Source organism: Protopterus annectens, chromosome 1.part2 (assembly GCF_019279795.1).
Source record: "Protopterus annectens isolate FY-2018-M chromosome 1.part2, PAN1.0, whole genome shotgun sequence".
In the NCBI taxonomy this organism is placed as follows: Eukaryota; Metazoa; Chordata; order Ceratodontiformes; family Protopteridae; genus Protopterus; species Protopterus annectens.
Genome location: NC_056727.1, coordinates 1,236,022,048 through 1,236,038,487, shown reverse-complemented (window position 1 = coordinate 1,236,038,487; position 16,440 = coordinate 1,236,022,048). Strand labels below are relative to the sequence as shown.

At 39.5% G+C, this 16,440-nt stretch overlaps 1 protein-coding gene across 3 annotated transcripts in view; it reads left to right on the top strand.

The window, feature by feature from the left end:
* EYA3 (EYA transcriptional coactivator and phosphatase 3) overlaps positions 1-16,440 on the top strand; it is a 1,396,180-nt gene that overhangs the window by 1,240,150 nt on the left and 139,590 nt on the right. For all 3 annotated transcript variants that reach the window (XM_044060112.1, XM_044060111.1, XM_044060110.1), the window contains one exon: positions 1,452-1,566. In XM_044060112.1, coding sequence (XP_043916047.1) covers positions 1,452-1,566 — 115 coding nt within the window. The remainder of the gene's footprint in view (positions 1-1,451; positions 1,567-16,440) is intronic.

Below are 16,440 nucleotides of genomic sequence, written 5' to 3'. Positions count from 1 at the left end.
TTTGGTACTTTACTATTTCTGCATTTGTACACTTTGACAAAATGATTTAAACCTTCATATCAACTCCATTTTTTGGCTGTCTCACTGTATTTTGTCTTGCTTGAAAGCATGCCGCATTCATGAAGCCTTTTCTTCAACTGTAGACTTGTTTCTGGGTGCCACATTAAATGACTTTATAGTTTATCTTTAACAAGTTATGTTCACACTTTTTACACTCTTCATATTATTCACGCAGTTTTTATTTTGCTTACCTATTTGTTGATGTGCCCCGCAACATCCATTATTTTTTCAGTTATCAGCCTCTTTGTTTGTGGTTTTTTTTTTGTTTATTTATTTATTTATTTTTGCTATATTCTTGAACTCTTTTGCATAAATATCAACACTTTCGTGAACCTCACAATTTCAAATGAAAATTCCTAATATAAGGAATATGTTTATTTGGACACAGTATGGGGATTACTTTTTATGATTACTAAATTGTCTTGTGTTTTTCTTCCTCACAGAAGACTGTGTTCTGTACTTCTATAGATTCTTTAACTCTGTTTTGCAGGAACTTTGTGGTAGATTTACTGCGTATTGTTTGCAAATCTGGTTATAGTAAGGTACACACTTATGAATACATTGAAGTTCTCAGGAACATTACTGTGCCTCTAAGTAAATATTGGTAGCTGAAGTGTAGGCACAGAGACAAAATGATGAACAATACTATTAATTTCTTCCTTGGGGAGGAAAAAGTCAAAGCAGAAATAGCTAATTTAATCATTTTTGCAATAAAGTAATAAATTATATTTGAAAAAAAAGGAAAATAAAAATTAGTCCCTAGATGAGTTTTGACTAAAAATGACTGCTCCATGTAGCATAGTACAGAGCAAAAGAATAGGAGCTTCAGAGAAGACCTGGGTAGATGCTAAACAGGCAAAGCAAATAAGGCAGTGTGTCCCAGAATAAGATGCATATTGATACCATATATTACCTTGTATCTAAAGAAGAATTGGCAGGGCACAAATGTATACATCCGTACTCCTGGTTTACTGAGAAATAACCAGCTAAAGAGGATCTCTACATCACACACCCAATTACAACTAAGCCCTTTTTTAAAGGGATGGTGCACTATCTGTAGCTGCATCTTTTCTTTGTATGTGTGTGTGTAAAATATATCTTTTGTTTTTAATGTTTTTCACTTCATTCCCTTAAGATGTGAGGTTATGACATGCACGTTTGTAACTAAACATTCCTTCTGAGACACCAAAATCTTGAAGAGCTACAGTTGTGGCAAGTATTCACACAATTTATACGTTCTTCTCTTTTTGTGAGAGTGGATGAGCAAACTCCTTCTCTGTTTTAAACCTTTCATGGTATGGTTGAAGCATGTTTTTTATGTAGTGTTGAAACACACTATGTGTCTCCCTTTTTCAATGTGAGAAGTAATTGAGCCAAATTTAATTGACTAGGTCTCCTGAGTCCACTGAAGAGGGATGCTCTCCAGCGTTTAAGAATGGATATTGAGACCTTAACTGACTCATGGTTGGGGATTGCTTTGAAATCACTACTGATCATCCAATCCAGGTAACATTTTTGTGGGATACATACTTCACATATGAACTGGTCTTGAAAGAGGAATGCTCTGAAATTAGATGAAAATGACGAGTAGTTACCCACACTCTTTATTTTGGACATGGACTAGTCCAGTCCATTGAACAAAGCCCACTTATCTTCAAGAAAATAAACTTCAGATAGTTTGAATGTTGACAATAAGAATCACATATTTAGCATTACAGTTCCAAAAAACTCTTATGATACAAGTGATCAACTCCAGAGAGCACTGATGCCCAATTAGAATTCAGCCATTTGAGTTCTTAGGGAAATGATGTTTACAAAGCAATACATTGTGTTCTTTGTAAGTTACTTGCAGAAGTAGATAATTGCAGTTTTGTTTTATTGGGGATATGTTCTTATGCACATATAGATTTGCTTGTTTTGCTGCTATTTGTCTTCTTGTTACAACAACATGACTTTTTAACTGCAGTAAACTTTATGCTTGTATACTTTTTTCAACAATTTTTTCTCTACAGATGTATGTTTTCTATTTCTACTATTTTTAAAATTGTTTTAACATTCACCAAATATATTTAACACAAAAATTATGAACAACAGGAACACAGCTTTTTAACATAACTGATAATGCAGTTTATTTAACAGGTTTTATATGTATACACACTTGCTACTAGAGTTAGTACATGAGCATTAGCACGTACATTTTTAAAACAGTGTATTTTATGTTTCAAATGTGCAACGCTTTGTAATATGGGTATTTCTTTTTAAACATATGAGCATTTCTCCTTTTTGAATTATGAGTGTTGCTTCACTAAAGTAGCACTCCTTACTAATTGTTAATTGTTAATTGACTTAAGACTAACAGCTAACTAGCTAACCATGTGATAGGGAAAGATATATAAAATGGCACTGTTTCCAATGTTTTAATTCATTTTTAACTTGAAAAAGCTTGGTATCTAGCCGAGCGAAAGCGCTTGTTTTATATCAATAAATTTTCTTGCAACTACCCACTTGGCACTCGTTTACTCTGTGGATTACGTTGGTCAGATCCTGCTTTGAAGCTTGTTTTTCTTTGGTTTGGTGCTATTTGTCTTGCTACATGATTTTAGTATTTTCTGTGCTCTAAATTACAGTACCAGAATATAAGTTTATCAGAGCTTATCTAAACAGTCTTGTGTTGGTTTTTGATTGACTGTGCAGTATCTTGGTAAGAGAATTTTTTTTGAATATATATTTTATTTTTGTGACCGTCACTGTAGGAAGGAAGGGATAGCTTGTAGATAAGATTTACTTTGATTTATACTTTGTTGTTTGACCTTTAATTTTCACCATTGCTTTTTAGAAAGTAATATGTTTTCAGACAGGGAAACTCTAGCCATCAAAAAGGACCTAGTCAGTTATAAATTCACACAGACTGCAGAAAGCATAATCCAGGGCTTAACTAAACCTTCGTGTCTTGGTTTGTGATTTCTTGATCTTTATTGTTATAAATAGGTGTGACTGTGAGTGATAGTGAGCAGAAGCTACTGCATGCGATATAAAGGGATTCCAGCTTTTATGCGACTTTCACAACTTTTACCATCAGAGCAACAATTTTAGTGTACTTTAATATTTAATTGTATATTGTTTGTATGATTTTTCTTAAAGATGTTGATACAAGTTCTCTGAGTTATGTGGTAACTGATTTATGACTATTCTCTGCTTTTAGATTTTTTTTTATCCATTTGCAGCTGAATGTGGATTCCTTAAATTACTATGCCATTAATGATTTGCTGAAGCACAAATATCTTGTACAGTGTAATAAAAGCTATGTATATTTAAAGTTAACACCTGATAACACTGGTGATTTGTATTCCTCTTGTCAAAAGTTGGGTGATGTGTTTACCATAATTAGCAATTGGCACTGCTTGGAGAACTGTTACATATAATAAGGACTGGACTGATGAGAATGGGTAATGTTAGGCAAAGAACAAGTAGAGCACATTGAGGAAAGGATATGTCTGTTGTCTGTAGAGATCACTTGACCCCTGTGAAGCAAGATAATGCCACTGACAACTTTGGAATTCTGGATACAAATATTCAGCAATCTGAGGATTCAGAGCATATAGAATGAAATAAAGTCCACAACAAATATCAAAGAAAAGGAAACCGATAAATATTTGTAAAACAAAGAGAATACATACTAAAAAGGGCACTGCTTTTTATGTAACACACAGGTTACAGGGAATAACATTTTTCTGTCATAAAATCTTCAGCCTACAGATAAAAGCATCATTTTTCCAAAAGAGAAGGTAGAAAAAAAGAGGCAAGGGGCAGGTGAAAAGGAAGAAATAAAAATTGAACATGGAAGGATTGAAAAACATTACCTAAGGAAAAAAAAAAAGGAGCTGGCAACACGGGTCAAACTGTAGATGTACAAAAGCTAGCTGGATGAGAATTGCATGCTTGCAAATATAATAAGCAATGAAGACAGCTGGATTAATAAGACTAATCACGATTAAGATCATTCCTTTGTAACAATTGATAAATCAGATGTTATTGAATTAGAAGGTGAAGATTCTTCAGATCTGGTCAGAAAAGATATTGTTGTAATTGGAGATTCAGTTATTAGAGGAACTGATACATTGGCAGAGAAGATAATGGACATCGAATAGTGTTATGCTTGCAGGAGCAAAAATAGAGGATGTGAGGCAGACCTTAGAACGCTATAATGTGAGGAAGTACAGATCAGTTTTTATTCATGTCTGTAAAAATGATCTTATCCATGAGGAATATATTCGTAGGAAACTTACAGCCCTGTTAGATAGCATAGCTTGTACAGGTTGAGACCTATTTTTCACAACACACACATAGAAAGGAGAGTCATATCACCATGAAAGAAAAAATGGGGTAAATACCTGTATGAAAAAAAAATTCCATTAAAAAAATGGAAATGTGTAGAGCATCCAGGCTTAATTTTGGGCACATGTGTTCTAAACAGTATGACATGCACTTGTCAGGATCAGGGTAGAGAATTTTTGCAACAGATATTTTGTAGTATTGACTAGCACAAGGCAGGATTTTTGCCAGTCTGAAATCGTCGCAGGTCACACACAGCAACATTTGATGCATCTCTGGTTGTTAATGTTAGAAGCATTAATAACTTTTTTTATTGGAAAATTCACTACTTTCACACAAGAGTAATGTTGTATTTGTGAAATTTGGTTAAAGAACAATGATTGGAAACCAGTTCTGTTTTTACTGTAATAGATATTTCAACAAAAAAAAAATCAGGTGGAGATGTTATGATTGAGATTAAAGATAGTTATGAAATCCCTGATTATAGCATGTTCGGTGATGTCACAGTTACATAATTTGTAGTATCGGTACTAATAAAGACAACTTGGAATATATAACAGTTGTTGGAGTGTATAGACCTCCAAAGTCAAGTGCTGATGACCTAAAGGAATTCATACATTTCTTACATGAAACACAGGAAGGACGAATAATAGTGGTTGGGGACTTAGACTGGAATAACACTGATTCAACAACATTAGTAAGGAAATTATTCTCAACATGTGTTCAGGAACAACAATTGCTTCAGATTGTAAACATACCTATTGGGGAGTTGAACATATTAGACATTGTGTTCCTAAATGTTGTTTCATGTCAAGTTTTACCACCGTTTATGTGCAATGATCATGGTATTATAAAGGTTTTTAAGTATCGTAGCAAAAACAAATTGGATTGATGCTTTCAGTGGAAGGAATGTGGAAAGTTTTAAAAGAAAAATTGAATGCAAAAACTAAAACAAAAAGTTTAACATCAGGATCTAGGCACACAACATCAGGAGGATATATTTCCATAAGAACAAGATACTTGATTAAGGTGAGAGACAAAAATATAAAAAATGGAAAAGTCGATATACAACTTTGAAACTGAAATAAAAAGCTAGACTAACAGATTATGCATAGTGTAAGACAAGATCAAGAACAATTTGAAGAAAATTTATATAAAGGTATTGAGCAGAATAGGAAACCATTTTTATAGATAAGATGTGGAAGGAGTAAAGGTATACAAATTGATAAACTCTGTAGATTCTAAAATTTATTCTCAAAGCAACAGATTGTACATATATTTACAAAATCTTAATGCAGCTCCACAAAGGGTTAATAAGTTGCCCTAGTGACGGCCAGGTAACCTTAGATACTGAAATTAAATTAGATTATGTTGAAAAAGAACCATGCAAATGGGATCCAAACGAAACACAGAGAGGACATGGAATTAGTAGTAATGATCTGAGAATATTTCAGCAAGAACTTAAAATACCATTACAGCTATTACTTCCTAGGTCATGTGATAATGGGAAGATTCCTCAAGTTTAGAGACATGCACTTATTAAACCTGCCTTTAAGGGAAGAGGAGTATGACAAACCCAGAGTCATACAGACCCTTATTTCTACTTTCCTGTTGTGGAAAAATAATGGGAAGATAATATTTTAGATAAGTTATTGTCAGAAATGGAAAGATTGGACTTGAAACCATATTTCAGCATGCTTATGTTGAAAGTAGGTCTATTATTACCACCTGTAACACTATGTTCTATAATTGTATAATAACAGCTATAAATGAAAAATGGTGAAGTGGTGTAATTTATATAGATTTAAAGTCAGCATTTGACAGGGCCATACACAAAACAATGATCAATAAATTAGAGCAATTGGGTATTAATGTACTCTTGATCAGATGGATATTTGCATGGCTTACAAATAGGACATGACAAGTGTCATACAGCAGTTGGACAAGTGAAATTCTTGGTTACAGCAGTCAGGGTGTCCCATAGGGTTCTGTCCTAGGCCCTTACTTGTTTAGAGTGTATATTTCAGATCTGCCTTTTTCATCTGATGTTCTACAGTCTGTATGCAGATGACCTGAAATTGAGTAAACTAATTACATGTGTTACAGATAGGGTATGTCTGCAAAAAAACTTGACTAAATTGACAGTTTTTGTCCAAGCGAATAATATGCTGATTAAGTACATTGAAAACTGTGTATGAGATTTGGAAGACATAAATTGAAAGGTGAATGTTTAATAGAGCACACAGTGATTGAAACTTTAAATTCATTTAAGGGCCTAGTATACATCTCTTGAGTTTTTTCTAATTATATCAACCAATTGTTAATGATTGTTATATAACTATAGGTTGTATAGATATTTGTAAAGTCTTGGAAATCAGAAATGATGAAGTCATTGTCTGTTTATATTAGACCCAAATTTGAGTGTGGAATAACAATATGGAAACCTTGTAAGAAAACAAGCATGAGTAAACTGGAAAGATTACAGGAGAAATGTATCAAGGGTATCCATGGATGTGAAAATTTTATTTATTCTGGTATATAGGGCATTTGGAGACAACTACCTCTGGGAATGTTTGGGGTTATCAAAAATTAGTAGAGAATAATCGGACAACCTATGTAGAAGATTATATAGGAATGAGAAGTGTAGTAACTGGCTCTCTGAGAGAGCAGCTGATGCATGGAACAGAATACCAAATTATATTAAAGCAAGCAATAGTTTAGATATTTTAAGAACAGCCTGGACACTTACCTGAACATGTATTTTTGGTATATTTGCAGGCTAGTGTGTGTGAGAGCATGTGTGTGTGTGTGTGTGTGTGTGTGTGTGTGTGTGTGTGTGTGTGTGTGTGTGTGTGTGTGTGTGTGTGTGTGTGTGTGTGTGTGTGTGTGAGTGAGAGAGCAAGCGCGCGTGTGTGTGTGAGAGCAACCATGTGTGTGTGTGACTCAGCGAACGTGTGTGTGACTCAGCGAACGTGTGAGAGACAGCGAACGTGTGTGAGCGAATGTGTGTGTGTGTGAGCGAACGTGTGTGTGAGCGAACGTGTGAGCGAACGTGTGTGTGTGAGCGAATGTGTGTGTGTGAGAGCGAACGTGTGTGTGTGAGAGCGAACGTGTGTGTGAGAGCGAATGTGTGTGTGTGAGAGCGAACGTGTGTGTGTGAGAGCGAACGTGTGTGTGTGAGAGCGAACGTGTGTGTGTGAGAGCGAACGTGTGTGTGTGAGAGCGAACGTGTGTGTGTGAGAGCGAACGTGTGTGTGAGAGCGAACGTGTGTGTGAGCGAGCGTGTGTGTGAGCGAGCGTGTGTGTGAGCGAGTGTGTGTGAGAGCGAACGTGTGTGTGAGAGCGAACGTGTGTGTGAGAGCGAATGTGTGTGAGAGCGAATGTGTGTGAGAGCGAATGTGTGTGTGAGAGCGAATGTGTGTGTGAGAGCGAACGTGTGTGTGAGAGCGAACGTGTGTGTGCGTGTGAACGAACGTGTGCGCATTTGTGTGAGCGAACATGTGCGCATTTGTGTGAGAGCAAACGTGTGTGTGAGCGAACGTGTGTGAGCGAACGTGTGTGTGAGCGAACGTGTGTGTGAGCGAACGTGTGTGTGAGCGAACGTGTGTGTGAGCGTGTGTGTGTGAGCGAGAGCGTGTGTGTGAGCGAGAGAGCGTGTGTGTGAGCGAGAGCGTGTGTGAGCGAGAGCGTGTGTGAGCGAGAGCGTGTGTGCGTGTGTGAGTGAGTGCAAACGTTTTTGTGTGTGAGTGAGCAAACGCTTTTTGTGCGTGTGGGAGTGAGCTCGTGTGTGTGGGAGCGCGCGCGCGTGTGTGTGTGTGTGTGCGCGGAAGTATGCGTGTGTGTGTGGGAGTGAGCGTGTGTTTGTGTGGGAGTGAGTGCGTTTGAGTGTGTGTGTGTGTGTGTGTGTGTGTGTGTGTGTGTGTGTGTGTGTGTGTGTGGAACGTGTGTGTGTGTCTGTGTGTGAGCGAGCGTATGTGTGTGTGTGTGTGTGTGTGTGTGTGTGCGAACATGTGTGTGTGAATGTGTGTGTGTGTGTGTGTGTGTGTGTGTGTGTGTGAGCAGAGTGTGTGTGTGTGTGTGTGAGCGGAGTGTGTGTGTGTGTGTGTGTGTGAGCGGAGTGTGTGTGTGTGAGCGGAGTGTGTGTGTGTGAGCGGAGTGTGTGAGCGAGGGAGGTGTGTGAGAGAGGTGTGTGTGTGAGAGAGGGAGTGTGTGTGTGAGAGAGGGAGTGTGTGTGTGAGAGAGGGAGTGTGTGTGTGTGTGAGAGGAGTGTGTGTGTGTGAGAGGAGTGTGTGTGTGTGAGAGGGAGTGTGTGTGTGTGTGTGAGAGGGAGTGTGTGTGTGTGTGTGTGTGTGTGTGAGGGAGTGTGTGTGTGTGTGTGTGAGAGGAGTGTGTGTGTGTGAGAGGGAGTGTGTGTGTGTGAGAGGGAGTGTGTGTGTGTGTGAGAGGGTGTGTGTGTGTGTGAGAGGGAGTGTGTGTGTGTGAGAGGGAGTGTGTGTGTGTGTGAGAGGGAGTGTGTGTGTGTGTGAGAGGAGTGTGTGTGTGTGTGTGAGAGGGAGTGTGTGTGTGTGTGAGAGGGAGTGTGTGTGTGTGTGTGAGAGGGAGTGTGTGTGTGTGTGAGAGGGAGTGTGTGTGTGAGAGGGAGTGTGTGTGTGTGAGAGGGAGTGTGTGTGTGTGAGAGGGAGTGTGTGTGTGTGTGAGAGGGAGTGTGTGTGTGTGAGAGGGAGTGTGTGTGTGTGTGAGAGGGAGTGTGTGTGTGTGAGAGGGAGTGTGTGTGTGTGAGAGGGAGTGTGTGTGTGTGTGTGTGAGAGGGAGTGTGTGTGTGTGTGTGAGAGGGAGTGTGTGTGTGTGTGTGTGAGAGGGAGTGTGTGTGTGAGTGAGGGAGTGTGTGTGTGAGAGGGAGTGTGTGTGTGTTTGTGTGGGAGTGAGTGCGTTTGAGTGTGTGTGTGTGTGTGTGTGGGATTCAGCGTGTCTGTGTGTGTGTGGGATTCAGCGTGTCTGTGTAGGAGTGAGCGTGTGTGTGAGGGCGTGCCTGTGAGAGTGAGCGTGCATGTGTGTGTGTGTGTGTGTGAGAGTGGAGTGTGTGTGTGTGTGTGCGTGTCTGTGTGAGAGTGAGTGTGTGTGTGTGTGAGAGCGAACGTATGTGTGTGTGTGTGAGAGCGAACGTGTGTGTGTGTGAGCGAACGTGTGTGTGTGAGAGCGAATGTGTGTGTGCGAACATGTGTGAGCGTGTGTGTGAGAGCGAACGTGTGTGTGTGAGAGCGAACGTGTGTGTGCGAACATGTGTGTGAGCGAACATGTGTGAGCGTGTGTGTGAGTGTGTGTGTGAGAGCGAGTGTGTGTGAGTGAGTGTAAGAGCGAGTGTGTGTGTGTAAGAGCGAGTGTGTGTGTGTGTGTGTGTGTGTGTGTGTGTGTGTGTGAGAGGGAGTGTGTGAGAGGGAGTGTGTGTGTGTGAGAGGGAGTGTGTGTGTGTGAGAGGGAGTGTGTGTGTGTGAGAGGGAGTGTGTGTGAGAGGGAGTGTGTGTGAGAGGGAGTGTGTGTGAGAGGGAGTGTGTGTGTGTGTGTGTGTGAGAGGGAGTGTGTGTGTGTGTGTGAGAGAGTGTGCGCGAGTGTGTGTGTGTGTGAGTGAGAGCGAGTGAGAGCGAGTGAGAGCGAGAGTGTGTGTGTGAGAGCGAGTGTGTGTGTGAGAGCGAGTGTGTGTGTGAGAGCGAGTGTGTGTGTGAGAGCGAGTGTTTGTGACCTGGGGTGGGTTTGTGTGAGACCGGGTGTGACTGTATGATGGCATGGGTGGGCGGTATGTGTGTGCGAACATCTGTGTGTGTGAACATGTGTGTGAGCGAATGTGTGCGTGTGAGAGCGAACGTGTGCGCGTTTTTGTGAGAGCGAACGTGCGCGCGTTTGTATGAGAGCGAACGTGTGCGCATTTGTGTGAGAGCTAACGCGTGTGTGTGAGCGAACGCATATGTGTGTGTGAGTGAACGCGTGTGTGTGAGAGGGTGTGTGTGGGTGAGAGGGAGTGTGTGAGAGGGAGGGAGTGTGTGTGTGTGTGAGAGGGAGGGAGTGTGTGTGTGTGAGAGGGAGGGAGTGTGTGTGTGTGAGAGGGAGGGAGTGTGTGTGTGAGAGGGAGGGAGTGTGTGTGTGAGAGGGAGTGTGTGTGTGAGAGGGAGTGTGTGTGTGTGTGTGAGAGTGTGTGTGTGTATGTGAGAGTGAGTGTGTGTGTGTGAGAGTGTGTGTGTGAGAGTGTGTGTGTGTGTGTGAGAGCGAGTGTGTGTGTGTGTGAGCGTGAGTGTGTGTGTGTGAGCGTGAGTGTGTGTGTGTGAGCGTGAGTGTGTGTGAGAGCGTGAGTGTGTGTGAGAGCGTGAGTGTGTGTGTGAGAGCGTGAGTGTGTGTGAGAGCGTGAGTGTGTGTGAGAGCGTGAGTGTGTGTGAGAGCGTGAGTGTGTGTGTGAGTGTGAGCGCGAGTGTGTGTGTGAGTGTGAGCGCGAGTGTGTGTGTGAGTGTGAGCGCGAGTGTGTGTGTGAGTGTGTGCGCGAGTGTGTGTGCGAGAGTGTGTGTGTGCGAGAGTGTGTGTGAGCGAGAGTGTGAGCGAGTGAGAGTGTTTGTGAGCGTGTGTGAGCGCGCGTGTGGGTGAGCGAGAGTGTGTGTGTGTGAGCGAGCGAGAGTGTGAGCGAGTGAGAGTGTTTGTGAGCGTGTGTGAGCGCGCGTGTGTGTGAGCGAGAGTGTGTGTGAGCGAGAGTGTGTGTGTGAGAGAGTGAGTGTGTGAGAGAGTGAGTGTGTGTGTGAGAGAGTGTGTGTGTGCGAGTGAGTGTGTGCGAGTGAGTGTGAGCGAGTGAGTGTGAGCGAGTGAGTGTGAGCGAGTGAGTGTGAGCGAGTGAGTGTGAGCGCGGGTGAGCGAGTGTTTGTGTGTGAGCGATTGTGTGTGTGTGAGCGTGAGCGATTGTGTGAGTGTGTGGGTGAGTGAGAGTGTGAGCATGTGTGAGCGTGTGTGAGCGTGTGTGAGGGAGTGTGTGTGGGAGTGAGCGCGTGTGTGTGTGGGAGCGAGCGCGTGTGTGTGTGTGCGGAAGTATGCGTGTGTGTGTGCGGGAATGAGTGCGTGTGTGTGTGCGGAGAGTGAATTTGTGTGTGTGGGATTGAGCGTGTCTGTCTGTGTAGGAGTGAGCGTGTGTGTGAGAGTGTGCCTGTGAGACTAAGCGTGCATGTGTGTGAGAGCGAGCGTTTGCGTGTGTGAGAGCGTGTGTCCGTGTGTGTGTGTGCGCGCGTCTCTGTGTGCGCGTCTCTGTGTGCGCGTGTCTGTGTGAGAGAGTGCGTGTGTGCGTGCATGTGAGTGAGTGCGTATGTGAGAGTGCATGCATGTGCGTGAGTGCGCGCGTGTGTGAGTGCGCGCGTGTGTGAGTGCGCGCGTGTGTGAGTGCGTGTGTGTGTGAGAGAGTGTGGGCAAGTGTTTGTGACCTGGGGTGGGTGTGTGTGAGACCAGGTGTGACTGTATGATGGCATGGGTGGGCGGTGTGTGTGAGAGAGCGTGTGAGGGTATGAAGGTGTGCAAGTGAGCATGTATGTGATTGTGTGCATGTGACTATGCATGTGTGTATATAAATATATATAGATATGTGTATATATATATATATATATATATATATATATAGTGTGTGTATAGATATATGTATATATATATATATATATAGATACAGATATAGATATATAGATATAGATTTTATATATATATATATCTATATAGATATATATAGAGATAGATATATAGATATAAATAGATATATAGATATAGATTTTATATATATATATATATAGATAGATATATAGATATAAATATATAGATATAGATTTTATATATATATATATATATATATATATATAGCTACACGTATATGTGTGTATATATATATATATATATATATATATATATATATATATATATATAGCTACACGTATATGCGTGTATATATATATATATATATATATATATATATATATATATATATATATATATAGCTACATGTATATGCGTGTATGTGTATATATATATATATATATATATATATATATAAACATTTTGTGTGTATACATATATGCACACACACACATATATGTATATATATACATATATGTACACACACACACACACACACACATATATATATATATATATGTGTGTGTATACAGGTATGCACACCCTTGTTTTTAGCACATCCAGTTCTCCCAGGATGTGCCTGCGAATGTTTTTTTTAAACAAGTCTAATATTCTGCAGCAGGATTTATTAGTTGAAAGGCCGCACTGTGTATTCTCCAAATGTTGCCATAAGAAGAGAAGCCATTACCTGTAGTAGTAAAGATGCAATCATTTCAGCTGAATGAGCAGCTCTTGATAAAAGTGTTGCAGAATGGAAAAATGTAAACAACTGGGTACTCCAGAGTGTTTTGTGGAAAATTATTTACTGTACCCCAGGCAGAAGAGAAACAAGTTTATAACTTCAGTTGGGAATTTTGAGAGTTAGGTGTGTGATTCAAGTTGCTATGTCCAACTTTTTTTTTGAATGTATATATCTTTTCTGGAGAATAAAAAAAAACAAAAAACACTTGGAATGCAGAACAGACTAACGGGGAAATAGCCTGACCAGCAAAGAGTGAGCCATCAAGGGGGCTCTGCTTCTCATTCTGATAATAGCAAAGTCCATAGAGTGAGAGAGAGCTTGCAAGTAAAATGTTTCTGTTGTTCCAAAGGAAAATGAGAGACAAAAAAAAAAACAGGATGAGCTGACTAGAAAATCGGGAATACCTTGTACTTCAACCAAAGACCAGACACTGTTCTAGATGATGGGAAATGAGACCAGCAGTAATTTGAAAGTAGGAAGTATCATTACTATATGATCCATTTTGGACATGAAAACTGTGTTTTTGCAAAAACTGACTAGAAAATACTGGTGTGTGTTAACTGTATTAAAACTGGAGGAGGACCTTAAAATATAATTCACTTTGTGATCTATGTTAAAAAGAACAGTAGGAGACTGAAGATGCAACTGTAAGTAATTACTTTATTTTACATTTGTTAACCAGCTTGATCCAACTGAGCTAGAAGCCCATTTTCAGTGGAGACCTGAGGAGAAAAGCTCCAGGAAGTTGTATACAAATATTCATAGTACATAGGAAAATGTATTTAAGTTATACAATATTATAAAAATCATAAGTAAAACATGGAATATGCTGAAAAGTTAAGCAAAATGCAGTTGCAACAAATATAATGAGATCAGTTTAACTGAATCTAGCAATTTCATTTATGCACAATATTTAATTTCATATATGCACAATATTTATTTACAGACGAGGCATGGAATGTACAATATAAAGGCAGATTGGAATCCATGTACTATAACAGTGTCAGTAACAACAAAAATAGATGAACTACATGCATAATTACATTGTTTTTAGTTGTAGAGGATATATAGTAATAAAAGTTTTATTACCAAAGTGTGTGTAGTGCATGTCTTGGTAAACTGTTTGTTTTATTGTAAAGTTGCTCTGTATAATATGCAGAAATATTTTAACTGAGGTGGAGGAGTAAATCTCATCAGTGGCTGCTGTTTATGCTGGTGATGTTCAGTAAGAAGGCACTTTTTTCATTATTGCAGTGTATCCAGGGAATATACTGCAGTAAGGAAAAGCTAGATGTGAGCATTATTATGTTGTGATCTTGGACTACTAAGAGGGGATTTAAAAGTATACTGAATATAACCTGTATTAAAATATAATTTTCCCCATTATTTTCCACGTGGAAGTATAGAGTAATGTTCTAACTTTATTTTGCAGACGAGCTAAAAACATTTTTTCTTTTTTTCTCTCAGCAAACAGGCCAGAAAATGGAGAACATGAAAAATGTTTAACTCTTGTATTTGAAAAGAGCTGTTTCTTGCATCTGTAAAGCTAATAGCTGTTTTATTTTTATTTGTTTTTTCTTTCCATTGACTAATGCTTGTGGTTACAAGCAGCAAGTCTGTAAGTGCAGGAAATTAATCAGAAAATGATTAAAGAATGTGCTCTTAAGGTCTTTGTACAAGAATCATCCTGATTTAATATTTAAAGAAAACTTGGCAGGCAGATCAGTGAGAATAAATTAAAGCTTGATATTGAGAGAAGTAAATGCCTTTACAAGTGGTTGTGTTAAGTATAACAGTCCATAGTTCATTTAAGAGTAGCCAGCACACTATGTCTTAGGACTAAACTTACACTGAGGATGTTCAAGTTGTTCACATCTGGAAGGGAAATAGAGATTAAGCAAGGATAAGTTAATATCTGTGCAGGGGGGAACACAGGCTCTAGCTTGCACTTTCAGCATGATTAAACCTATCTTTAGAGTGGGTAAAGCCTGTGTGTGTAGCTATTTGGGGCAGCCACCACTATATGGAAGTGTGATTGATTTCCCTTTTTGGAAAATATGTATAGTGTGCTTTGCTGTGAGTTAAGAAGTTGAAGGGGGTTAAAACGTATGTATTTTCTTGTTTCTTGAGTATCTTTATTGAGTACAAAGTCTGGGAAAACATGACAGGGGTGCAAACAGAGGTCAGAAGCAGTAACCGTAAGATCCAGCCTGCCAAGCATTAATGCCCAAGAGTAATTTGCAAGTTGGAAACTTGTATTCAAAAGAACTGTCATGCAGAGTATGTGAAAGTATTTGCTTATTGTCAGTTTTATCGTGGCATATCATTGGTATTGCTGGTACAGACAAAAAGCAAAAAATAGTGAATTATATTAAGTGTTGAATGGCACATTTGGATAGAAATGAGCATGTGAATTTGGCAAAGAAAGATGACCTAATGAATATTCAAAATATTATGAAAGGGGGGTAATACTAATTATGAGGGTCTCCAATAGGGATAGAAGAGGAAAAAGACAATGGTAGATTTGTAGTAATAAGAAGTTATTGGCGTATTATGCTGGCAGTGTACATCTTCCATCTAAATCTTCTGTTACCGAGCTTAAGAGAATGTAGAGAGAAATAATTTGCTTTCAGCAGGGCATATTATGTATGGGTGGGGAATAGAAACTGATTTGCAGTAATGAGGATGTAATGGTGTTCCTAGAAGGAAAATATAACAAAAAGTGTAGATTCTGAAGAAATATGAGAATATTTGGAATGGAAGATGTGAATTTACTAGCAGAAACTCACAAATTCTTATATTATTCCTCAAGGTAAAGTACCTGGGTTAGACATGCAATCAAAACAATGTCCGTACCACTAGCCCGCATCTTTAATCTGCCATAACATCAGGTCTAGTCACCAGTTTAAACACAATATCATAATACATCTACCAAAATGCCCAGTGCCCACAGACCTAAAAGATTATCAACCAATATTAAACCTATGCTCCGTCACTAAAATCACTGAAAAACTACTATATAAATAATTATTCAGTGAAAAAGCTATATACTACTCCTTTGTAACAAGCAGCAAGGTTTCCATAATGCCTTTAGTACTACAACTCACATACTCTGAACTGGCAGTCACTCCCTTCTACTTAACAAGCTCTCTAATTTAAACTTGGGTGACAAATGTAAAATGGTTCCATAACTAAATGACAGAACTTGGGTATATGCCAGTAACACACTATCAACCCAGTCCGTTCTAAAAAGTGGCATACCACAAGGTTTTGTTCTTGTCCCCATACTTTTCTCACTCTTCATAAATGACCTCTGTTTTTATCTACTATCCCTGAGTTTTATATGGTATGCAGGTGATGTCCTCCTCCTAGAATTCTGCAAAACTTTCCTAGCCAACTGTCTAACATATTATAACTTGGCAGTTGGGCAACTTCTGACAAACTACTTTTTTAACCTTCCCCAAAAAATAACTTCATCTTTGTGACAAAACCAAAATTAACATCAATTCCACCATTCAAATGTAAAGATTCCACTAGCAATAGCATTCCCTATGTCACAGGGCAGAAATATTTGAGACTGACCATACACCTATGCCTCCTCTACTTTTACACACACACACACACACACACACACACACACACACACACACACACACCCCAACAAA